The 27,748-nt window shown below is 35.9% G+C and overlaps 1 protein-coding gene across 1 annotated transcript in view; it reads left to right on the top strand.

Moving 5' to 3' along the window:
• ctnna2 (catenin (cadherin-associated protein), alpha 2) overlaps positions 1 to 27,748 on the top strand; it is a 423,497-nt gene that overhangs the window by 127,208 nt on the left and 268,541 nt on the right. The window contains exon 7 of the mRNA XM_051107030.1: positions 8,602 to 8,805. Within this exon, the coding sequence (XP_050962987.1) occupies positions 8,602 to 8,805 (204 nt within the window). The remainder of the gene's footprint in view (positions 1 to 8,601; positions 8,806 to 27,748) is intronic.

The following is a 27,748-nucleotide window of genomic DNA, read 5'->3' on the forward strand; positions in this document are numbered from 1 at the left end:
CATCAGCTTACCATTTGGAGTGAAAGATGAGAAGTGTATATCAGCTATCTCATTTCAATCTTAAAAAAATGTGTTTTTGTAGTTTAGCTTTTAACTTTTTATTCATTTTATTTTAGTTTTCTAATATTTTACTAGTTAATATATTAGCTCAATATTTCATCTTTATGTTGACTGGACGGTGGCATGAAAATGTACTGCAGAGTAAGAATGACCTGGCTATTTTGTGATGTGTGACTCAGCATTCACTGACAAAATTAACATAGAAAGTACAAATCTACAACAAAGGGTGGATGGAGAGATGGCGCTGTCCTGATGTGAGTGGGTTGCAGCTCCTGGATGCATCTTTGCTTCTCTCAGACGTGTTTGTATCTGTTAGACAGCTGACATCAATGCTTTTTCCCCACTGTGCCTTGCTCTATCAGAGTAGGGTAATGCTTACTTCCCCATGTGTTTGTTTTGACTTGTGGAACCAATCTAACCATAGGATGCTTTTTTCATGTGTGTTTGTAGATGCATTCATGTTGTTTTGAGGTTTGCAAACACATCCTTGAACCTCTCATATCAGGTTTTGGCAGTTTTGAGTTAAAAAAAGCAGGGAATTTATCTTCTGTGTTAAACTGCTTAGGTTTTGCACAAATAAATTTAAATTAAAATATTCTTCTGGTTAATGGGTCATGTAATTACACTCACACACACACACACACACACACACACACACACACACACAAATCACTTGACATTCACATTTCACTTGATCTTTTGAATTAAGATTTATACTGTATTATGAAAATGTTGTAACTTCCAGAAAACTCAGGAGGAAAAAATACATAAATAAATAAAATAAATCAATTGAACCTAAACTACAATGTCAGTTGTACTGATCTGCATATCTTTCCGAATGTTTGCAATATCAGAAAAGGTTTATTTTTATTTTTAATAATGTCTATAATCTTTTCAGATCAACCTGAATTACTGCAATACATTTCAGTGTGGTTTATTTTGTGAAACTTGTCACAATATAATGCAGGCTGTTATTAAAGGAGCAGCACATATTACACGACAGCACTGATTCTGATTTCACATAGAAATAGAGCATTTACATAAAAGTCTTACAGGCTCAGTAGTGAGAAAAAAAGCCATTTCATTCTTAAAGTGATAGAGCGGGTGGAAAATGTTAATCAAATATGGCAAATTTTAACTGAAAAAAAAGCCCCTAAATTAACCTAAAGGGGAGAAGGGGAAAAAAAATGACAAGAAAGAAAGAAAGAAAAAGAGTGTGAACAAATAAACTAAAATAAAATAAAATGTGTTATTTTGTGGATATTAAATGAAGAATGACCTTGCATGAGGGAGAGAAAAAGAAATAAAATAAAACAAATAAAATTAAAACAAAATATTAAAAAAAGTAATAAAATAAAATAAAATATAAAAATGGTACATTTAAGGCTGCCTTTACACTAGTGCGTTTTCGTTTTAAAGCGCATAACTTTTGCTAGTTACGCCTGTCGTTTATACTACTCAGGTGTTTCTGACCCTCGAAAACAGAGACTTTTGAAAACGCTGCAGAACCTGTTTTAGTTTGCAAACTCCGGGGGTACGTTTCAGTGTAAACGGACCAAAATGAAGACTTTTGAAAACGATGGCGTGGCTGACCACATTCGCTCTGCATATTCTTGATGACCGTGTAAACAATAACATCATGCTCATTGTTGTATCCGTAGATATGTATAGGTAGATACATAATTTGACCTCTCCAAGCACGTAGACGCGTCCTTCATCTAAATAATAGGGCATCTACCGTTCCATATCTATGGTTGTACCTGCATGAATGATCATGTGACATGCGTTTTCGGGTTGTGTAGTGCAGACAGAGATCGTTTCTGAAACGCAGTGAAAACACTAGTGTAGACGAGGAACGTTTTCATTTTAAAATGCCGTTTTAAAACTAAAACGCACTAGTGTAAACAGAGCCTAAAGGAATGACTCATGATTCTATGAAGTTACCTTGACAAGTCGTAAAACTATTTTAATGCTGGGTTGTCATTCCTTGTTTGCGTCAGTCACAGAAATGTGTTTACTCATGCTTTCTCAGTTTTAGAACAACTCTTTCACCCTACAGACTGTGAGGACTCGAGCTTGAACACAAGCAAGCGTATGCATGCGGGTGGTGTATATAAACCATTTTGGTGGACAGAAGGCTCGCCAACAGAACAGAAACACACAAGACAGACTTCTGATGTGGGCAGTCACATTACAGTGATGGCAGAAACTTTTAATAGCTTATCAAGGGGTGAAGTGTTGGTTGCACTGCGATAGAGCAGTTGGTGTTTGTATGACTCAATCAGATGGAGCACCAGTCCTCTTAACCTTGCTGTATGTCCGCACTCACATGCGCATTGAATGTAGGACAGCGGTTTGCTGGATTCCAGCCAGAATTAGAGACACCCTAGATAGACACTAGTCATTAATAACCCGCACAGACTAGTCACCAGCCTAGCCAACTTTGTTCGTCACACTCTTTCTGTCCTTTTCGCTCTCTCTCTCACCCGTGTTTTTGCTCTTTCCCGTCCCCTCGCTCCAAAGCACTTTAGTCACTGTGTAAAAGTAGGTTGCGTTCAATGCACTGCTCTCCTGTACGCTCCCTCATTATACCGTCCTTGACAAACAACCTGTCACATTGTGTGAGAGAAGTAAGTGGCAATCCCACCCACTTCTAAAACATACACACACACGCATACAGTACACTACATAACTGATTGCGCCTGGCCTATCATGATCCATTTTTACAGATGAGTTTGTGTACTCCTCAGCAATCAATCTGGACTAATTATGTTTGCGCTGAAATTGATGACACCCGTTCAGAATGTCTTTTTGCATTTCACTTCATTTGTCTTTTTAGTGCATATTGTATGTTTTATGTGTTTTGATTTAGGTTTGTGCGGCCACATAGATTTGAAAATTTGGATATTCTTAGGTTTATCGCTTGTGGTCACTACATTTATTTGATCAAAAATACAGTTAAAACAGTAATATTGTGAAATATTTTTACATTTTAAATAGTGCTGTCAAAATTAGCATGTTAATGCAGGTGACTAATTTTTCCAGTTTAACAGTGTTTAATACAAGAGCGAGGCTAGGGTTGGCCACCCCGCTTTTACTGCTGACAGGAAGTGTGCTTATTTAGTCGCAGAACGTCTTTGCGACTACATCAAACGGGAGACGCGCAGTCTAACTTCACTTCAGCGCTAGGCGCTAGTCAAACCAGCATGGGAACAGTATAGGTGATGAGGGAGCTTCAGGTGAACAACAGTGAACTGCGGTCAGATGAGATGTTGCCAGGCCATATGTCAGTAAAAATAAATTGACCTGTCCTGTCAGCTGTTATACTGTGCTCGTAGTATGTGCACTTGAGTTGCATGCAGAAATGTGGTGGCACGGGCTGTAACCTGTGTCATTTCATAATAAAGCACAAATGAAACTACAAGAATGCGTGTCAGATCTGCATGACTTTCAGCAGTCGCAGCTCTTAAAGAAACTGCAGATAACAGTCAGATAACATAATAGCCCAGCTGCTGTGATGTAATTAATGGGTTTATGTGAAGATTGTTTTAAGTTCACTTAAATTAGAAGTTGTTATTTTTTAAAGTCTAATAGATGTTAAAATTGATAGGTTTCAATTATATTGTAATACTGAATGGCTATAGTCAGTGGTTAAATACGTGACCCTGGACCATAAGGTCATAAGGGTCAATTTTTTTTTTAAATTGAGTTTTATACATCATCTGAAAGCTGAATAAATAAGCTTTCCATTAATGTATGGTTTGTTAGGATAGGACAGTATTTGGCCAAGAGACAACTATTTGAAAATGATGCAAAAAAAAAAAAAAAAAAAAAAAAAAATATAAAAAAAAATATATATATATATATATATATATATATATATATATATATATATATATATATATATATAGAAAATTACATTTAAAATTGTCCAGATGAAGTTCTTAGCAATGCGTATTACTAATAAAAAATTACGTTTTAATGTATTTATGGTAGGAAATTTCTGAAATATCTTCATGGAACATGATCTTTACTTAATATCCTAATGATTTTTGGCATAAAAGAAAAATCAATAATTTTGACCCATACAATGTTGTTGGCTATTGCTACAAATATACCACTGCTACTTATGACTGGTTTTGTGTTCCAGGGTCACATATTAGGAAAAAAATAACAGTTTTCTAGAGACAATAATAATATTGGTATCAGCGATACCAATTAGTATCACCTTTAGTCATAAGAAAATATTTCAAAAATATTTAAGGGTCATATGATGTTGCTAAAAAGAACATTGTTTTCCACATGCAGTACATTATTGTTGCTCCTCTCTGAATCTGCATTCTGAAACACGTCAATTTTTACAAAGCTCATCGTTCTGAAAAGCACCGTATGCTCTGATTAGCCAGCTATTCAGTGCGTTGTGATTGGCTGAATACATCAAGCGTGTGACGGAAATGTCATGCCCCTTACCATTTTGTGATGCTGTGTCCCCGTGCGATAAGACAAAAACAATAAACCCATTATAAATGAGGCATTTGTTGCATGCAGTGAGGACATAATTACTAATTATAATGACTCATACTGTCTTTTAACATGTTGCGTTGCATCGTGCCGCGCAAACACCATGTCTGCATTTGTGATCGTAGAAACGACAAACAAGCACTACTATACACTGCTCAAAACTCGTGTTTGAATAGCCAGTAGCAAATTCTTTAAATATGAAAACATACTTACAGGCTATGAGTCAGAAGCGCAGAAGCCCCAGACCTTTATAGTGTCCTACTTTATAGTGTGCACAGCCGTAGGCTACTCTCCCAGGTTCAGGAAACAGTCCTCCATAAAATACACTGCACATACTCGAATATTTACGTTGTACTGTTCTGGAACAGTGCTGTAAATACAGTGTAACCACTGATTTCTAGTTGTGTACTATTTGGAAGGCAAAACAAAGTACTTTCGCAGTGAAACATCTCCACGAGAATAAAAGTTGCGGCTTCTTTGTTTGCGTATACATTTGGGCGGTATTATGCAAATCTTCCCACACCCTGACATAGACATGTGTGGGCGTGTTTGAATGTGCCATTTTAGGAAGGTGTGGCTAAGTCTTAACTTTTGACAAGAATATCACTTTGGGTTTGAGACTTTAATCTTTGCAACTTTACAGATCTTATATATGCACAAACAGCTTGTAACATTCCAAAGACAAAGGAAAACATGAAATCGCATCATATGACCCCTTTAAAAATATACTGTCTTTATGTTGCTTTTACATTAATTTGAAGATTAAATGTGAAATAATTGCAATATAGTATATTTAAAAACTTTAATGTTAGTGATTAATCATAATTAATTTCAGAAAAAAGTGTGATTAATTAGTTTTTTTTTTTTTTTTCCTAAATTCCTTCAGAAATCATTTTAATGAACTGATATATACTGGTCATGCTGATAGAACATTTTTTGTGGGGGAAAAAAGTGAACATGTTTACTATCACTTTTGATAAACTTAAGGCATTCTTGCTTTAATACAATTTTCTGAAATAAAATGAAACCATACTAACCGTACTATTTGTCGTATTTCTAAAATGTATAGCAGATTTTTTATTTATTGCTCATTTTATTTCATTTATTTTTTGATTGTTGCAGATGTTGGCTGTTTGTATATATTTGTAAGCACTGTTACCCTTGACCTATAGTATCCTTGTCCTATTGAAAATTATATAGAGAAGTTTTGTGATAAGGCCAAGATCCAGGCGCAATGACGGAAGCAAGTCTCACAAGCACTGATGAGTTTTCGTTTCTTCAATCATTCTGCAAGCAATGGAATAAATCTCTTTTAAGAACAGCATGAAAACAAATTTGATCTTGTTTATTTGTGTATGGTCTCATTGTGCCTGATTGATCAGTGCTTATGTATCAATGCTACTGTAAAAAAAAACGAAGATGACTGAAGGCCATGCAGGTGGAGAAATATTAACCACAAATATGAGCCATATTTTCGTAATCCAAATCAATTCCTGTTTAATCAAATCAGGTCTCGGCCTACATTTCTTCCTGCAAAATATTGTTTGACTCAAGTACCCGCTGCATTATAAAAGTCAGATGTGTTATAAGGGCTGTTTCATGTTGTCTTTAACTAAATCGGATCATAATTGGAATATGTACTCAGAATATGAGTCACACAAGATCTAAGTAATCTGTACAAATTGTTTCAGAATGGCTTTGGTCCAGCTCGTCGGCATCTGAAAGTTCTGCCTGTCGCTTTCCAATCAAACATTTCACATAAGTCTTTGTTTTAGCCCCTCAGTCAGGCAGAAGAGGGCGGACCTGGAACTTGATGCCGACAGATTTCAAACAAACCAATAAATGTCCACATATTTATTACTGAGTCATTGAGATGGCCAAGACTGCTGCTGCTTTTGCTTAAGAGTTGATCTCCATGGCAACAGGCTATTATGGGAAGGCTGTCTCTGTGTCTTTCTCTCTCTCTAATTGCGCTGCTGTTAGCTGGCAGTACTGCTGCTAGATTAGCACGTACATTGCAAAAGACGCAAACATCATTTCCTGCCTGTGGACATGCCAAAGAACAGGAAGTGCATGCTGAGATATAAACGATGAGAGATCCGTGAACTCGTTATTAACCGCCAGGTCTGAGCTGCTGAAGTGGCTTTCTGAATATTAGTCTCGAAAGTAAAGGGCACAGACACTAGCCACCTCTGGTTCCTCTAAATGCCACCTCCACCTCATCTGCACCGGCAAAGTCCACAAAATGCAAACTGCTGCCGAAGCCGTATTCATATATAGCCGTAAAACATAATATCGCCACTATCAATATGGTAATTTTCCCATCCCAGCCCTAGAGATCATAAAGCCTGTATTTGGTAGCAACTTTTCATCAATAAAAAGGGAGGCTGTTCTTGAGTCTGCATCCTGTGTTTAAAAGCCCCATTAAATCACAATGTGGTTGTAACCGAGGCCCTGGATCTCGCCTTGAAGGTCACCTTAGCAGCCTCTGGATATGGGCTCCAACCGACCGTCTTCAGTGGTTTGCTAATGGAAACTATGGCGAACATCTCACAGCGCTTGTTATCTTCTGTCGGCTACACAAAAATCTCTACCATCTGGGGGATTTTTTATTCACAGGTGTGAGACTAAGGCATGTAGTATAAGGCAATAATCTAAAGATTGCGTTTGCTTGTTTAATACAGTACATCAAAAATTCATGTCTGACTATAGGGTGTAAATATTTTATCCAGCATATACGGTTCAGGAGAAATTGAAAATGCCATTTTTTTACTCATTCTTACTTGATTCTATATGTATATAAAATATAGAAAAAAAATTTAATGAAGGAGTCAGTGTATTATTAATAATGACTTGTTTTGTTATTGATGACAACTCACTTTTTGAAGTAATGTCTTGAATGAATGATTGATGACAAATATTTATTTTAAACAGTCCCTTGTTGCCAATTACTGGTAAAAGTGTCAAAATACTTCCAAAAGATGAATTACTTTATTTTTTATCACCGGAGTAGACATTGGTGTTTATACCCACACTATAAACTTTTGTCCCAGAATGATTGTCCCTTGAATGATTAAAATATTTGTACACAGAAGTAACATTAATGTGTGAATGAAAACACTATTTGTGTGAAGCTGTTCCATACTGTACACATACATTTTAAAAGATCAAACAGGGCTCAATGCTAAGGATTTTTTCTACTGGCCCAGTGAGGCCAGTGGTTTAAATTTTTACTTGCCCGGTCAAAATTTTCACTGGCCTTACCACAAAAAAAAAAAATAAAATAGTTGCTGTTATCATTGTTTTTGACTCATGTTATCTTTTATTTAAATAATAAGCTTATATGACACCAAATTTTTACATACCAGTTAAATTGTACAGTACTCTATTCCAATTTTGATTCCACTGCAAAACCTACTAGCCCAACAAATATACATTTCAAACATTATTTGTTTGTTAAAAAATTATTTTATCATTAATATTTTATTATAAATGAAAAGATGCTTTAGGGAAAAACAGCAGACAGACTGAAAGAATGCAAACTTAGTCTCTGCCAGCAGGTGGCGCTTATGGAATAACAGTGATATTACCTTTCCTTGGTTTGTAAACAAAGCAGCGTTTAAATGCATCATACTTGGGCAAATGAAAAGAAAATGGCGTGTAAACTTTTCTTAAAAGTTTACACATTCATATAAACCCCCGTTTCAATATTTAGGATAATATTTCCAATATTTCGTGCATTGAGCCGTGATCTTGCTCTGCTCTTTTTTTTCCATACACATGACATGCTCCTTACTGTCGAGCCCTGTCTAAGTTCCTGAAGTTGTTGTTTTTATAACTTTTTCTTATGACAAGTGTCAGTGGAGAAAAAAATGCAATTGGTGATATATCTCACAATGCCGAAAAGTACAATGCAAAAGTAATTCCTCCTAATGGTGTTTAAAACTTTTAATGTTTTAAACTAAAACTCAGTTCATAACCATGGCCATTTTTTCTTTTTTTTTCTTTTTTCTGTTTCAGAATAAGATCATTTTGGACCCACTAACATTCAGTGAAGCTCGCTTCAGGCCGTCACTTGAGGAACGTCTGGAGAGCATCATCAGTGGCGCCGCCCTCATGGCCGACTCCTCTTGCACACGTGACGATCGCCGCGAACGCATCGTAGCCGAGTGCAACGCCGTGCGCCAGGCCCTTCAAGACCTGCTGAGCGAGTACATGAACAATGTAAGTCCTGATTAACATTTTCCACATACAGTAGCTTGATGACTAGTTTTTTAAGTGCGTGTTTTTTTAGTTTGTCCAAATTGTTTTTAGATCAGATTTTTTTTTTCAAATTGGATTTAGGTTTAGTGACTCACTTCTCCCTATTGCTATTTAAATGCTGTTTTTATAAAGGTTTTTTGAGGAGACTAATTGAGTAGGCTTTTTTCTCCTTTTATTTTTGCACATCCTGCCCTTCTTGTGAATCATCCCTAAGAAAACAGACATTTTACCTCAAACAGCCGTGGTTACAGTAGACATACCTTTCAAGGATTAGACACATTCCATATAAATGCACATAATGTTTCCCACAGAGTGGTTATTTATTTATCAGTGCTGACAAGGAACATGAAGAGCTTTCTATATAGAACACCGTAGCATCATCACATATGGCACACTTAGGCTGTGTGAGGTTATATCAGGTTATGTACATTTCTGAAGTTTTAAGTGCCTTTTGTGCATGAGAACTTCCAGAATGAAACTTCCAAGATGGCTAAAGCGATTTCAGTTTGTATGATGATATGTTGTACTTTTCTCCAGCTGAAACTGTGTGGAAAGGCCTGATCAGTTAAAAAAGACAGGATTATCACATTTTGACTCTGCATACAACTGAATTTATTTGGAAGAATTCATAGTGTTTATACACTACTGAAATTCAAAGATTTTTGAAAGAAGTGTTTATGCTCCCCAGGGCTGCATTTAATTGATCAAATTTCAGTAAAATCAGTAATATTGCGAAATATTATTACAGCTACTGTTTTCTTTTTCAGTATGTTTTTATAATGTAGTTTAATTCTGTGATAACAAAGCTGAATTTTCAGAAGCCATTACTCCAGTCTTTAGTGTCACATGATCCTTTTTCAGGATTCTTTGATGAATAGATGAAAAGAAATACAAACATTATATCTGTACTTTTGATCGATATCAGGCATCCTTGCTGTATTAACTTCTTTCAAAAAAAAAAAAAACCTGACCATTACCTTTTGAACAGTACTGTTTGCGTATACATAACTAAAATTCTCCATATTGTCTTCTGACCTTCTGTCCCTGTTGGACAGATACTAACTGTTCATCTTGAGAAAGTTCACCAGTTAAAGGGTCTTAATATTCTTTGATAAATCAATACTCTGACCTTTTGTCTTTCACAGTCTCTTCTTTTATGTGTCTATTGGTGTTTGATATCCTTGACTCAAGTAAATGGCTTCAAAGCAGATAATCCTGTGTAATTATCAAAGTGGTGTGGTTGTGTGTGTGTCTATGTCAGTTACTTTGAAACAGGTGTCACAAAGCCATTGGCAAGTGTTTTGTAATATTGATCTCTATGGTATCAATGGGGCTGTCTGGCTCTGACGCTATGCAGTAATCAATGGCTTCTGCCCAGCTATAATCTAATGTATGTTTCTTAGTGCTGGTGTGCTCAAGCACCATACAGGAACAGAGGGATATTAAATACAACCTTTCATTCGATTAGCGATGCCCCTTTAGTCAAAACACTACGCCAGTGGAGATGAATATCACATCAGCAGTCCAATTACAAGCTACTGCTCTGGGAGGAAATGTGTTTGCGTGGCTAGGACGCAAACATTTTTTTTATTACTTTTAGTCACTCAAGGTATTAATTTTATGTTTTTTTCCTTTTTTTTTTGGTGTGTTTGTATTTGCATCTTTGTCAAGACAAAGTTTTGTTGTTTTAATTTCTGATACCTGCTTTTTAATGTGGTATAGTTCTATCTAATTATGATCTTCTGATCTAAAAAAAAAAAATGCATTTATGCTTAGCATAGAGTGAATTTGTTGTGACGTTATCGTATTGTCTGTGTTTCGCGGCTCTTCTGTTGTAACAACATTCTAGTCCCTCAGGCTGAATTGCTGTGGTTTCTCAGCTCACTTAAAGTTGATTCATTATTTTTGGTAGTTTCTGCTAGTGAGCTACAGCTGCAGGCATGGAAGTATATGCTAGCGATCTAAACCCAAGGCTAAAGAGAAGGCAAAACATTTTTCGAAAAATTTGAAAAAACATTTTATTTATTTGTTATTGTTTTGTTTTGTATTCTCTATGCTATATGTTGAAACTAAACAAAACAACACGATCCCAAAAGATCTGTGATATGTTTTATATGCATCAGTATTCAGGTAGAATAGAATAGCGCAAGTTTGCATGTAAATGTTATTGACATCTTGCTTCTGGGAATTATAGGTACAGCAAGGAAACTAGAAGTGGTTTTTGATTTGTACACTGTACACAAAATTACCATTGGTTCAGTTTCTTCTAAAACCTTTTCGACTTCTGCCACTGTCCTTTCACCTTTTGCTCTAATCGTTCTTCAAGCTCAAGCCTGAACGACTTGTGGAACGGCACAAGCTTGATCAATGTGCTGGTTTGCAATAAATTAAGTTCAAGTGACAGGAGAATGTCCATACTTGTCCTGGCCGGTGGTGATCGTTGATTGGTGACACCCGCCCAGGCTCCCAGACCAATGCTGAATCATCAGAATTGGCTGATTTAGTTACGGCAGCACAGACAGGCCAATCTATCAATTGATCGGTTGGAGTAATGCATTGCTGACCTGGGTCAAGGGATCTCGGGCTTGTGGCTAAAGGTTGAGGTGGTCCAGGGGTTTGTGGGTGTGGTGGTTCGCCTCGTAGCCTGGCCTGCAGTGCACTAAAGAGGATTTAGGGAGTTGGTTAGCAGAGCTTAATCTTACACTTAGCGGGACGTGGCACTCCGGCGGTCACACTGCGTTTAAAGAAGATGGATGCCTATGTTCTTCGGCCCTCCGGGGGGGCTACACAGAAAGACTTGATCAAGAAGCAGGGTCTCCGAACACTCCATCAGCCTAACAGTGCTGCTACCAGCCACATGAGCACGGAGCCTGTGCAACCCAAAGGAATACTTAAGAAGAACTGCAGATCAACGAGTGATAGAGAAGGAAATAGAAACAATGGGATGGATAGATTAGAAGCACTTACGAGATTTGGTGTCACCTCCTACTCTATACTGCAGTACTGGGGGTGGATGAAGATGCAATTTAGTGACTTAATTTGAAAACTTAGGGCACCAGCACTTTATGTGCATCAGATTTTTTTTTTTTTACATAGCATATGGGCTTTAATGTTATATCAATCATGAACCATAATTTGTTACTTACAAGTTGGCTTCTGTTGTTATTATGGGGAGAGCCATTCTTAGTCTAAAGAGTACTTGACTGGAGAAACAAACAAACGTGTAATGAAGGATAAATCTTCAATATATTTAGTTCATACAGTCTTAGTCATTACAGTTTATGAAACTCTTACTGTTAGGAGAACACTAGAATATTGTTAGTTTCAAAGCTGATAGTCCAGTATGGGCTATGGACATGATAGGAAGACTAGAAGCAGTCAAATTGTATTGAACATCATAGTGTTGTTTTTTTTCGATCGGTTGGTTTGAAGTGTCTTTGAGCAAATCAATTAAGTGAATAAATCAGTGACTCATTCATAAAGACAAGCTCAATTTGGAATAGCAACTAGTAAACTACTTCTTTTGTTTCTGAATTCAGGCAAACTGAATTAATTCCTAAATGAATCAGCATTTTTGAACAAATCATTTGAGTGAATGGCTCAATGACTTATTCATAGTCAAAAGACTGAGTAACCACCAAAAAAAAAAATAATGCACAGCAACTGTTGTATATTATATTATACTATATTATATTATTACATTATATTATATTATGTACTGATCTGATTTGTTTTTGTGAAAAGAGTTGATATTGTAACTCGGTTTAAAGGCACAATATGTTAGATTTTTTTTTGTTAAAATATCCAAAAACCACTAGAACAGTGTTATATATTTTACTTACATTATATGTAAACAATGTTTTGAAGAATGCTTAAATCCAGAGAATTGTCATTGCGTTGTCTGCCAATGACATCATACACCCTCAATTTCCATTTTTATTGAGTACACAACAAAGACGCTTTAATGTGTTATGCATTTTATTAGACAGTTGACAAACTCACAGAGTAGCATTATAACAGAACTTTCAACCCATATGTCTCTAGTATGATAAAACACAGCTGTTGTAGCCCACATATGCATGACCAAAAGGAGTAGAAGCGGTCGACTGTGGCATAATAAAAGCTCTCCTGCTTTTGATCCATGTATCGTGCTCGTCTCTCATTAGCAATTTGCGCCAGCGGCCTTGTTTTGCTTCCACAGCTTTCAGCTCCACCCTGCTTCATACTACAGTGATGTTAATAAATCTTTAATACATTAGCTCATCCATGAACATGATTTCTGCCCATGTCCCTTCAGATTGCATCGGCTGTGGGGATGAAGACAACAGCTCCCATGATTCCACACTCAATCACGGCGTCAGCAAACTACGCCTTTTTTTTTGTTTTGAATATGCGCCCTCTAGTGGGTAAAATTACAAACTGTGCCTGTAAGTCTTTGACTCTATGGTTCAAAAAGCTTCAGAACTTTATTTTTTTATTATTAAAATGAAAGGTCTAGAATTCTAGAATGGTATAGAAAAGTTACAGAATGTTGTGACTTTCTGCCCATTTCCCTAGGATAGCTAATAACAAGCTGTCATGACATGACACGATAATGTCATGTGACTGTTGGTGCCTCTGCATAGTGTCCTCCCAGCCACACAAGCGCTTTGATGCCTCGATTTGGCAAGTGCTAGACACCGTCTCACTGGACAAGACCAGTCATTTCAGAGAAAATAACCCACAGCATGCACAAGAAAAAAAACCTTTCTTTCACTCTCACCATACGTCGTCTCACTTCGTCTGCATCAGTGCAAAACCTGCCCCCAAAGACACAAACAAAAATACACATGCATATCACACATTCCCCTCCAAGCTTTCAAGCAACGTCTCCTGCAAACATCTCCTGTGATTTGCTCTCTCTACTTCTGCTAGCACGACTTTCGCTGTTCTGTTAGCCTGGCTGCAAGAACGTTGAGTCATCTCGGTTCTTTTCTAGCCTATCTCAAGATTGAGGTCTCTTTCATAGCTGTTGGCTACAACTGGTGTTTGTAGCATTTGGAAGTATGCTGTATGTTTGGCATCTCTTGCGTCCATTACCGATGACTGGAGAGAAACTAGCAGCGTGATATTCTGCAGGGAACCTGGACTCGTGAGCATTTGTTTTCTGCATCTGAAGAGACGAGTGCAGCTTCTGGTTTTCCAAGACTTTATCTGCAACTCTACTTGATAGCTCCTGCCGCTTGTTTAACTTTCCCATCTCGATCTTTCCAACCTCATTAGACATCATCTTCTCCTCTTCCTTCTTTTGGTTTCTCCTTGCTGACAAGGTTTCTGTTGTAGCATCATGCATGAAACACTCCATATAACATGACACATTCTTTGTTGCTTTGCCCCAAAATAAACAATTTGGAAGGATGTAATTTAATTCTTCTTGCTTTTGTAAGGATTTCCATATTTTCCTACCTGAAGTATGACTCAGTGAGTTCCGAAGAATACAAATCTTTCTTCAACAAAAGAAAGACTTTAAGATCTCCCAGCAGTTTTCTGCTAAAACAAAATAATACACAAAGTTCTATAAAAAAAGACAATACTGTACATACAAACTACTTCATAAAAACAAGTAAAAATACCATAATTAATATAAAATACAGATTACAAATTAAAATACATTTTTACAAAGTAAAAAAAAAAAAAAAAAAAAAAAAAAATATATATATATATATATATATATACAAACTGCATATTAAAAATGGAAATGAAATCAATTAAAAATACAACTGCTATAGTTTATCTTAGAATAAAAAAGACAGCCATAAATATTAGTACTGTAGTTTTGCTGTTCTTCTGTAAAACAATAAAGTATGCACTGATAGAAAATGTGCTGTAGCACAATACTACATTATTTCATCAAAAGCAGATTTTGAATCAAAAATTGTGATATTGCACACTTCTAAAGTTAATAGACATTTTTTTTTTTTTTTAAAGATCTTCTTTTGTGTTCAGCCAAAAAAGAAAAAAGGCTGAAAAAATTATGACAATTTTCATTCTTGGATGAACTTTCCCTCCGAGGATGCATATGCTCTCATTTGGTTTATCGTAACTCTCATATTCTTTATAACTGTTCCCCAGGCAGGTGAAGCTGACATTGTCACAGGTAGCAGACAGAGAGACCTAATTAGTGTCGAGCAATCAAGCAGTCCATAAGCATTTCTCACAATTAAGCTTTCGCTCCCAGCATGTCAAGCTGACTTAATGTCAAGACTTGCATTGGATTGTTACATCAGATCACTATTTCTGAAATTCTTCCTAAAAGATCTTTTCTACCAATGTCAGGGTAGAAGAAATGTCTCGGTTAGTGGCTCATCCTCTGAATTTATTGTGCTCTTGTGGTAGATGTCTTTTTTGCTTATAATAAACGTCCTCACTAGACTTGACCTTTCTAGGGTCATCACAAATCAAAGACCACCTTAGGCAGTTCAGGTTTGTTTTTGCAGTGTTCCTCACTCACTTCTTCATCGGGAGCCTCTTTCCAGCCAGATTCCACACTTACGCCCTATTAAGCGGCCTGTATGGTGCGATCCATCAGTCTTTTCCCATAGCGACTTGTACCCTCCCTTCCATCTGTCAGGCCCTAATGCCCCTGGCTTGTTTTGCTCTACCAATGAGAGGCGTACACAAGCACAGACTCAGAGCGTAGTTTACGAAGCGTGCTATCTGCACTGTTTTAGTGCACAATAGTAGGGATGCCTGATATATTGGTATAATGCTTTATTGGTATAATTGGTATAACACTCAATATTAACAACGCAACATTCAAAAGTTTGGAGTTAGGAAAGATTTTTGAAAGAAGTCTCTTATGCTCACCAAGGCTGCACTTGGTTGAAAATACAGTAGACAAAATTATTTTTTTAGTAGAATTTTTAATGTAATTTATTCGTGTGATTGCTGAAATGTAATTTATTTCTGTAAAGCCCCCCCCCCCCAGATTCTATGATGAAATTTTAAAATATATATATTTTTCTCATTTTTGTAACAATGTAAAGTGGTTTACTGTTACTTTTGACCAATTTAATTAATCTTTTTGAACAGCAGTGTATGTATATTGTATGTATGATCAGATTTTTTCTGTATTGGTTGACATTGGATTTTTTAATCATACACTGCTGCTGTCATCTAACCCACTTAAAATTAATTTTTAAAACAGTAACAATTTAATAATATTGTTAAACTTGATAATCTGTTGATCATACTGCATATCACAATACCTTAATTCACCTATAGCTTTAAAAAAATTACTTTAGTTTTTGTTTTATGTTAATTAATTCTTATTTTCATAATTTTTATTTTTTTATTCTTAGTTTACTTTCATGTATTTATTTTTTTTAATTATATATTCTAATTTATATGCTTTTAATTAAATTAATATATCAGTGATCAGCTATCAGACATAAATGTAATAGTTTTATGGCACAAAAGTGCCATAACTGTGGGGGCAATATGAACTTTTGACTTTTGTAGATCCTCTGCACTTTCACAAAGGCATCTGAAACCAGTAATGAGAAAAGTAAGAGGACACACAGTTGCAAACTCTCAAGGAGGGACCTTTTATCTCCCAATTTCCTTTACAAGGACTCTTGCCTGCATGCTGGCCCTTGGCCTTGCTCTGGTAATGCAAGGAGAGAAGGACGCAGGCGAGAGGTGCATTTCTTTTACATTTTTTTCTCCCTCGTGTTCCTCCCAAGCATTGGCTCTATCTGTGTTAAACTGCCAGCGACTCTTGTCCCTGCCTCCCCAAAAGAGAGGTTTGCAGGTTAGAAAACAAAATTGGTCCCCATATAGTCAAAGGGCTTAATTCAACACCGCTATGCGAGATAATTCCGGCAGGGTAGGAGTTTATAATTCCCCAACATTTTCATTAATTTGCTCCTCATGTTTGCTGCCTGCAGTAATCAGGGGAATGAAATAGGGCTCAGAATGATGATAAATCACTCGGTGGCCATGTTTTCTACGGTACTGCTTCATTACTGAACGCTGATGAGAGTGAAAATAGTCTTCGCATTGCTTTGTGAGTCAAGGGAGGGTGGATTGTGTGTGCGTGCGTGTGTGTGTGGGAGATGTGTCATTTTCTACCCTCTTACCAGCTGTCATTTTCTTACTTTTTTCTATGTGTGTTTGAGCAAACATGCACTCATGTCTACTTAAAATTTCTGAGTTTTGCTCTGTCTGTGTGCATTGAAAATGTTTTGTGTGGGTGAGCATGTGTTAGTATGTGGAGGTCTTCTTATTCTCTCTTTTTTTGTTCCACTCTTTTTTTCGTTACATTTGTTTGCTTCAGGCTCAGCAAGCACCTCTCTCATTTCATTTTGGGTTTGTTTGTTTTGGTTTGAGCCTGTCCGTGTGTTTTTGTGTCTGGTTGTGTATCAGTCTTGGGGTTAGCAGGGTTTAAAGGCCTGAGTGTGAATCCAAACAGGGCAAAATCAATCTTGCTATGGTGCCTTTCTTTGTCTATTTACTTCCTCTGAATGACTCGCTGGTCATTCAGCTGTTTTCTTGGTGTTCGTATCAATATGCTTAGAATGTTGTATGTATACCTGTATCCCTGTATGTAAAGGATTGAAGCTGCTCATTTCTTGTAAAACCACATTGAAATTAACTGTGGTGTTGAAAATAGCTATTGAATCACCTCATATAGAAACACGAAGTCACCTTTTGAGATGAAGCTTGTGTGGTTGTGTTGTGGAAGGGTGAGTTCTTTCATTTTGTTCAGTCAGTGTTGTTTTTAAATGCATAGTTCACTTAAAACCTTTTCTCACCTCCGGTATGTTGTGTGTGTGTGTGTTTTTCTTTCTATGATACATAAAGTAGAACTTTCAATCAATATTGACTCTTTCTATTCAAAGACTGCACTTAGAGTGACCTTGGATTTTTAAAGTTCCAGAAAGGACAAGAAAACACCACAAAAGTTTAAAACAAAGTTCTTCAAATCATTTATGCACTTTTTTTAATAATAATAATAATAATAATAATAATAATACACTTTATTTATAAAGCACATTACATGTTAAAGAAAATCTCAACGTGCTACAAAAAGATTCATATACAGCACTTAGGACAATTAAACATATATATATATATATATATATATATATATATATATATTTCAAGTGTGAATACACATTTGAAGTGTGAATAAACTGATATTAAAATTCCATTAAGCTGATAAATGTTTTCATGCTTCATAACCAATAAAATGATAATATTAAAAGTATGCAACATTTCAAAACTGCAACTATAACAAAAAATATAAAAAATAAAATAAATGTACACATAGGCATCACAACATAGTAATGTACAGAGAAATGGATATTGGTTTTGATATATTCAAAATCTCTGTTTCTGTACTTGAAAATCTCATTGACTCGTGCATTTAGATTAAGGATTAAAAAAAGCCTTGAGTGCCATAAGGGGAATTTAATTGTTGGGTGAACTATTAATTTAAACAGTGTTTAATTATCCAGAGTGACATGTTGTATTATTAAGTCTGAATACCATTCTTAAAGTGTAGTTGATTTTCTGTTCTTTCTATTGTATTTTTATCTTATATATTTTTACTTACCCTTTTCAGAATTTGACTTTTGTCAGATATGCCTGAGTGTCATTTGAACAGGTAGTCCCACATAACCACAGTGTACTGGCGCATGACAGGTCAACATGTCTGGTTGGCTCTTAGTCATGCACATTCCGCTCTTTAAATAATCACTTGAGCGAAAAACATCAGCCAGTCTCAAAAAGTCTCAGCGTCCATCCGGTGAATTAGCTTTCTGCTCTGTCTTGACGTCAACATTCCCTCGGCATCCTCATTGCGGGCTTCCTTTAATAAAGTCAGGAAACTGCTGTCTGCCAACAGTCATGCTCGCTTTCAATTAAGGACGTTTCAGAGGCATCGTGCCATGAATCAGAACACCCGCCACTCGAGTGGGTCCCGAGACGCTCACGTCGATGCATGGGGATGCGCGTCCATGCCGCAAGGCCACGCCATTCTCTGCCGAGGTGATGCAGCCAACCGGGATTTAATTGGGTTTTTAGGCTATTTCATATTAAGGGGATGAGATGGAATTAACTCGAGACAAATTAATGTAATAAAAGCTCTCAGAGCTACATGCCCATCGCATTAGCTGTGATGGCACTTCCCCATCCACCCTGCCGAGATTCGGCTTGACCACGCCCCCCCACCCTTAAGAGCCGTCTGTGGTGAGAGCAGCTAACGCGATTGACATTGATAGGTGGATGGAGCTGTGGAATCGAGTGTAATTGCGTTAAACGGGCAGACATGGATCTGAGGAGCAGGGCTCTAACTATGTTAGCACGCTACATATGTTAGCGTTATGAATGCAGGGGTGAACTCGGCTGGGCGATGGAGCATGCAGTTCATCCCGCGGCCCGAGCGGAAGGAGGCGGGTGGAGAAGTGCATGCTGGGCTGTAGGGGTAAACCATGTGGAACCGTTCAATCAGAAATCAGAGTGAAAGAGCTGGAGGAATGTGGAGAGAGAACATTGAGAATAAAGGAGATGTTTAGAAGGACGCTGACTTATGGGCCTGCCGTTTGCCTTTAAACAAGAATCAAATCATTCGGGTTTATTGCTACTGTTATTATTCTTGTTGTCAGTTGTTTTGCTTTTTTGCCCCTTAATAGGTTAGTAATGATAATGCACACATAAACTGAGTTGACATATTTAATTTAATTACAGTCACTTATATGCTTTTACTTGCCCACGTGTGCTTTTGTATTGTCAAACTAAAATCATTTGTCTACATCAGTGATTGCCAAACACTAGACTTAGAATCAGTTATGTTAAATGTATACAACAGACATTTTGATTTAAAAGAGCCTCTTTATTTCTTATTAGATTGAAAGTCTTATATTTGGCTTTTACATGTATATAAATCAGCTAAATAATACACTGCTGTTCGAAAGATTGGGATCAGTAATATTTTTAAAGAAGTTTCTTATGCTCATTAAAGCTGTTTTTATTTTTATTAAAAAAAAAAACAGTAATATTGTCAAATATTATTGCAGTTTAAAATAATGGGTTTCGATTTTAATATACTTTAAATTAGAATGTATTTCTGTGATGCAAAGCTCAGTTTTCTTCAGTCATTGCTCCAGTCTTCAATGTCACATGATCCTTTAGAAATCATTCTAACATGCTGATTTATTATCAGTGTTTATTATTACAGTTGTGCTTAATATTTTTTGGAATCTGTGATTAAAATGTGATGAATAAAATGTCAAAAAGAACAGCATTTATTTAAAATACAAATCTTTTTCACAATATAAACTACTTTTTAAAAGTTTGGGGTCAGGATTTTTTTCTTTTTTCTTAGAAATTAATATATTGATTAATAAAAAGTGATAGTAAAGACTTATAGATAGTGTTAGTCTATTTAAAATAAATGCTGTTCTTTGTAACTTTTTATTCATCAAATAATCCTGGAAAAAGTTTCCAAAAAGTTCCAGGTTCCAAAAAAAAAAAAAAATAAAAAAAAAATATATATATATATATATATATATATATATATATATGGCAGCATATATCACTTTGATATATCAAATAAATGCAACCTTGATGAGCAGAAGAGATTCCTGTAAAAACATTAAAAATCTTACCGATCCCAAACTTTTGAACAGTGCAATATTTGTTAGTTTGGAATTCAGTAGCTTATGTGGATGATAATACTATTTCCATCCCAGCAAATCTTTCAGACAGTCAAAGCATTATCTAAATGCTTTAACTAAATGCACTTGTAAAATAAAATTGTATTTCTCAAACTGCTTTAGTTTGAATGAAAGCTCTTGGTGAGTCTGTTATTTTTGCCCTCATTGATTTTTTTTCTTGTATAGAAGTGAGTCATCGTTCTAATGAAAATTTTGATTATAATGAAGAGACTGCTAAGTGAAATTAGTACAATACAAATTAAAATAGACATATTTCTTGTTCAGTGATGATGAGCCTTACTTACTGAGGTTGGGAACGACTGGTCTGCATTACAGAACACTTTCAAATTTCCTTTAATTGATCTTGTATATTTAGTACACACTTACCATAATTCAAAATCCGTGGCTACAAGACCTTGATGAATCTACTGAGCATAAATTTAACAATGATGTCTGCCATTTTGGGTCCTTTCACATTCCCCCACGCATGGCTGCCTCACACGTGATAATCCTTCATCAATCTTTGTTAACGTTCCTCTGCAGGTCTTTATCCCATCAGCAGCACCAATTGTGTAGTTTTAATCCCTTTTCTGTTTGGAGCTCAGAGCTCCATAAATATTTTCTGTCAACATGCAAACATTTATAAATAAGTCATATCGCCCCAATGTTTCAGCATGGTTGCATGCACACCCCTTCGACGGGTGAAAATCAATGTCCGTCTCGCCCCCATTTATTGTCCTCCCTGGTTTACTATAAGAAACATGAAACATAAATGTAGGTGTCAAGACCAAGGCATCGGGGTCATGCATGATGCATGAGATTATCCACCCTGGTTCTGCATTTTTCACTCTCTTTTATTTTTCCCACAGTACAGACAGATGTGAGAGTGGAATGACTTAGCATTTTTTTTTTCTTGTGGACTCTGTGTGTTTGTGTCTCTGAGATCAAATCACTATGTTTAACAAAGTCGAATGCTTAGTGATTCGGTAAACAAAGAATTTAATTTGCTATACAGGACATGTACAATAACAGAACAGCACAGTGTCTCATAATAAATACCGTTTGAATTTATATGACCTTAGACATTGTCGGCGAGGTAAGCAATGTACTTTTTTTTTTCTTGGAAACTGAAGTCTGTCTGGAATTTGAATGATGGCTAATGGTTAACATGACCTCCATTAAACACCCACAATCTTGACAAATGGCAAGCACTGAAGTCCATTCTTCACTTTTGCAATTAAACCAATATAATACAAATAACTTGAAAGCATTTGAAGATGAAGTGTGCAATTTCAGAAGTTGGCTCTGTTTAATTTTACTGTTTCTTATTATATTGTATTGCTTGTTGATTCTGATTCTGATATGCATTCCTTTATATTAATTTTAAGTAAAATGTAATTTTGTATTTAAGGGTAAACGATCTCTTTACCTAAACATCAGCAAGGCCAAATCAGATCAGTCATCTCTCCGCTTACTGACTAGAAATCAAGCTGATAGAGGACATACACGTGTGGCCAGATTATGGTCAGGGTGGTTGTAAATCTGATTAGTGTTGTTTCTAACCTGCAATAGTGCCACAAATGGCATTAATTGTTCTTATCGGACCAATAAGACCCTGCTTTCCTCCTCAACCCACAGATCAGAGCGACCGCTCGTCAATTTATCTGATACGAGCTGTTGCTATTAGTCTGTCTGGGTTTTACGGCCCTATCCTGTAAACACGAGGGTAACGGGGGCCGCTGAGTCCAATTTATAGAAGCTCGACAGGCTGTTTACACAAGCCAGACAGAAAAATGGTTCTGATAGTAGATCTTTTGATCAGGAGAGCTGATCTCCTGTGTGGTGGTATATAGTTGAATGGATTTTAACCTTGACAAATTCGAAACTGCTTTGCCGATGGTTAATATTAAAACAATATAAGGAGCGGAGGTCACTAGAGCGTTTGGAGTCTATTCGTCAAAAGAGTTTGGTTGGTTTGAAACTGTAATTGAACTCCGGTTTGGACTAAACAAATCACAGCACACTCCAAAAAAAAAAAAAACAACAACAAAAAAAAAAATTAAAAGGCTCTGTGATTTATATTTAAATAAACATAAAATTTCTATCCATTTGGATTATACAGTTTTATCAAACAGAAAATAAACTTGATGTGATGCATATTTCCCAGGCATACGTAAATTAAACCAACAAGAAAAATATTTTTTTGGGAAAAAAAAAAAATCAATCAGTTATAGCATCATTTATTATTAACCCTTTGTATTTATTTGATTTTATTTAAATAATATTAGTTTAAAAATGCATTTTTTCAAGTTGCTTGAAATTGCAATAAATATGGCTAGCAACCAGTCATGAGGATCAATATTTTGAAATTGAGAAGTTGCATAAAGCTGAGTAAATAAGCTTTCCATTAATGTGTGGTTTGTTAGGATGAGAAAATATTCGGCTGAGATACAACTATTTGAAAATCTGGAATCAGGAAAAACAAAACAAAACAAAAAACATGTAAATATTTAAAATATTTAAAATATTCAAAAACTTATTCAAAAATTAAGTTTTGATATATTTACAATATAATTAATGGATTTTTATATGCAATTCAAATACATAAATCTTAAATTTAGGTTTGCAAGTTTAAAAACAATTTTGTGAATGAGGTTGTTTGGGAAGAGATCAAATAATTTATTACGTCAAACCGATTTCTGATTTCTCAGTTGTGAATTTTGCACCTCAAGACATTGCCCTCTCTCCTTTTCCTCCGCTGCTTCTCTCCTACACCATCAGATAGGTGAGGCTTTGACCTTAATTCTTCACGGTCTGTCAGCCGCTCCCGGGCTGGCACAGCGGGTCATCAATAATGTCTGGCCCAGCATTGCCCACTGTTGGCACGGTGAACCTGCGGCTGCACTGCGCCCTGCCAAGCCCTGAGAGAGTTTATTAATGAGACGAGCTTGAGTGGGCATAGGTGAGAAAGTGTGTGTATGTGTGTGTATGTCCATGTGGGTGTGAGTGAGAAGACGTCCTTTTTTCAGTCTTGCTGCAGGGGTTCCAAACTGTAGTACTAGGAGTCTGTCTTCAAGATACCCATTATCTAGATACTCATTTATTAAAGGAACAGTTTCTCTGAAACATGGATAAGAGTGAGGAAATGCTGAAACTGGGGCAGGGGGTGGAGGATTCACATTTCTAATCCTTGCACAGAGTACTTACAGCTAAACTAGGGAGCAGATTGAGAGACAAACCAACTAGTTTGAACTAGTTTCAGGAACAAAAAGTACATTTTGCATCACAGGTGCTGTAAAAAAAAATTGCATACATCTTTCCTTTTACTTTAGGCTCATGTTTTAGTGGCCAACACAGTCTGGTGTGCCGTGCATCATCATTTCAGCAAAGCTGACACTTTAAATCGGTAGCCTCGCCTTCTCTGGGTCACTGTGGTTTTCATTGAGGAAGCTGAGTGGTCTCATTCTCCCACATCTATCTACCTTCACTACTGTAATTACCTAAAAGCATTTGAATACCATCGTCAGAATGACAGATTGTAAATTGTCTGGATTAGCTGGGTTCTAATATGAAGACTGCTGTTGGTGTGTCCATGCTTGCCTAAATATATGTCAGTGTGTTGGTATGTAAGTGTGAAAACGCTTTTACTCTTGACAGCTGGAGCATCAGAGCTTTCTAAGATATGTTTGAGTCACATATTCAATTGATTCTTTACTTTCTCTGTAAAGTTTTCTTGCCTGCCATGCATTTCTTTATTAAAAGCTACATATTTTTGGGGGGTGGAACAGGCTTGCATGAAAAAAAAAAGGCCACACATGTAAATGGAATGGCAGTCAGCCTGATTGCAAAAGCAACATTTTCTCCTCCTGCTCTGCATTTGCTCTATATGACCTGTGCTTTTAGTTTATTGAAAGTAAATAGTTGTTCCCTTTAACTGCTTAATGAAACGGATCTTTCTGTAAGTATTTTGGGAAGTTACAGCACACTTTCATAGTATACATTGAAAAGCTCCTCTCTTCTATACAGATGAGACATTATTGTTTTTATTGAGTGTAGCTATTAAGGCTTTTTTATGCTATTATTCAAAATATTTTTAAAATGGATGGTTTAATGTCAGCATGTTGCTAAATTAATGGCATGACAGCACAGAAAAAAAAATCAGATTTATTTTTTCCCAAATTCCGTTTTATTTTTTTCCAAATTCTGTTTTTTTCTGGTTTGATTTTTCTGGATTCAGTTTTTTCCCATTTTATTTTTTCTCAACTCCTTTTTAATGGTTAAATTATTATTTTTTTAATCAAAGAGCATGTCTAAGTAATTAATTTCATGAAACTTATACAATTTCACATCAATTTAATAATGGTTTATCAAAAATGACATGTTTAGGGCCCTATGAAATGTTTTATTTTTTCTCACCATATGTTTTATTGTTATCAAATTCTGTTTTAGAATGTGTAATTATGTGAATGTATACTCAGTTTATTCTCATTTATTCTTAAAATAGCCTTGTGAAAGGTTTTTTTACCCTCAGAAATTCTCTGTTGTGTATTTAAAATGTTCTGGTTATCAAATGAAGGCATAAAACGTTAATTTTGTTTATCTTTTAATTATTGAAAATTAAGCTTTTTTTGGCAAACAAAGGGGAATTTAATATTAAAATTAAAACATGGAAGAAATGTTGTGTGATTATACCCTAAAAAATAATGTTTCATTTTAGTAGTAGTAGTAATAGTAGTAATATATATCTGGCGCAGTGTCTTCAAGTTAAACCAGACTTTTATTTTGATGGGTTGCCGCGTCTACCTTTACACTTCTGTGTGTATATGATATAATGCTAGTTTTCCTAAAATGGAATGGTCAGATGCTTATAAAGTGACTCGCAGCATATATTGTTCATGTATTTATGTCCTCATTTAGTGAGACGACAGACGCTGAAATTACCGCAAACGTCACGCTCGTTTCTATGTGCGTAGTAAACAAAACTGCTTGTCTGCTCCATTCATTAATACAGAAGCACGCAGAACAAGCAGGATTCACATTTAAATGGTATTTTTGGTGCATAATATTTACAGATACTAGTCCATATTGCGGTTTGATTTAAGTGTAATGACCTATTTTTGATTTATTCATTCAAACTTTGAAAATTCAGTGACATTCCGCGTTATTCAGTAAATTCCGTCCATGTTTTCTGCATCGCGGAAATCATAGGGCCCTAGTTATAGGTTATCATGACTTTGGTTGCTTTGGAAGTGTGGCTTAAAATGCCGTCTAGGTAGGGAGCTTGTTACATTTCTATTGTTACAAATCATAGAACTTCTATCTTTATTTCCCAGCAGGCTGACATCACTGTTGTCCTAAGGGGAGAGGAGTGTGTGTGTGTCTGTGTGTGTTGCCTTAGCATCAGCAGAGGGCCTTTTTGTGTGTGCACAGCAGGACGGAACAGCCATAATTAAGACAATTAATTCAAACGGAGAAGAGCGTTGCACATTAGCCAAAACATTTGCACACTGCTGATTTCAGCCGCTGGCTTTAAGAAATGTCAGTGGCATCAGGGGCTAATCTGATTAAGTGTTTGTTGTCTGTTAATGCACAATTAAAGAAATAAAAAAAAAAAACCAACAAAAAAAAAAAAACAACTAAAAAAGTAGTGTGTATCTCACATATACTCACGTTCTCTTCTCCATACCTTTTTTCCATTATCCTGGAAATAAAATAAAATAAATGCCATAACCACCAATTTTTTGGAGCTGATTAAAGAGTCAGTTTCAAGTATTAAATATAACACAATGGTGAACCTCATATGTAGGGGTGTAAAAATACATATCGCCATACAAAAATGTGATATCCATCATGGATAACGACAATATTTATTGTGTATGGTTTACCAAAAAAAAATAAAGCTTAGACAGGTTTAATTGAGACTTTTATTCACGGATCAACACACATACAAAGAATACATCACATATGATAAACCTTTCATATTTGAACTTCCATGTTTATTAATTATTATTAATACATCTAATATAAATACATTATTTCATAAAGCACAGTATTAAACGCTTTTACGGAGCTTTTGTATCTAACACTGTTTTGTATTTTTAGCTAAGCAGAATCATGAATATTTCTATCCTGGTTAATTAACAGTACATAATGTACCAGTCAAAAGTTTTTGAATAGTAAGATTTTTAAAGAACTTCTGCTCACCAAGCTTGCATTCATTAGATCCAAAGTACTGCTAAAACAATGAAATTTTTAAATATTTTTACTATGTAAAATAACAGTTCTCTATTTAAAGACATTTTAAAATATAATTTAATTCTGTGATTTCAAAGCTGAATTTGTAGCATCATTACTCCAGTTACATGATCCTTCAGAAATCATTCTAATATTCTGATTTGCTGCTCAAAAAACATTTAGTATTATTATTATTATGTTGAAAACAGCTTAGTAAATTGTTTTTCAGGTTTCGCTGATGAATAGAAAGTTTAGAAGAACAGCATATATCTGAAATAGAAATATTTTGTAATATTATAAATGACTTTATCATCCCTTTGATAAATTTAAAGCATCTTTTTTGCAAACATATTTTGGCTTTTTGTTAAAACTGTCATTCTTTGACAGTAAAAATCTTACTGTTCAAAAACTTTGTGAAATGTCAAAAAGTTACCATTTTAACTATTTTGGCTTTGTTTAAACTGTCATGACAGTATCCTAATGTGAGGTCAGTATTATGTAACTAACGGAAATGTGATGTGAGTGTGTTGCTACATCTCTAAACATTTGTTATATTTTTATGTTTTAAAGTGACTTGCAAAATAACATGACCTTGGGGACTAGTGGCCTATCATCCTCTTTTCCTTTCAAATCTGGAGAAAATTGGTGTATCTCTGTCTTACTGTCTTTCTTTCAATTTGCATGTCTTTGTCTACCTTTTGCTCGCTCTCTGACCTTGGCCTTATCACATTAAAGCTCCTCTATTTCCTGTAAGAGCTGCTCAATGGCTTCGTCTCCAGATTGGGCCGTTAGGGAAGAGTTCACCAGGCGCCTATCGGGCACATTTATCCCAGACTGTTCCAGAAATGAGTCAAGCAAATAAGCAGGGGAGGAGGTGCTGGCCGTGCAGATGGCTGTCTCTGACACAGAGAACAAATTATTCACCCCATAGAGGCTAACGTACATTAGCGAGGCGGCGTCTGCTGCCGGGA

The sequence above is a fragment of the Labeo rohita genome, chromosome 1, assembly GCF_022985175.1.
Source record: "Labeo rohita strain BAU-BD-2019 chromosome 1, IGBB_LRoh.1.0, whole genome shotgun sequence".
NCBI classification, from domain to species: domain Eukaryota; kingdom Metazoa; phylum Chordata; class Actinopteri; order Cypriniformes; family Cyprinidae; genus Labeo; species Labeo rohita.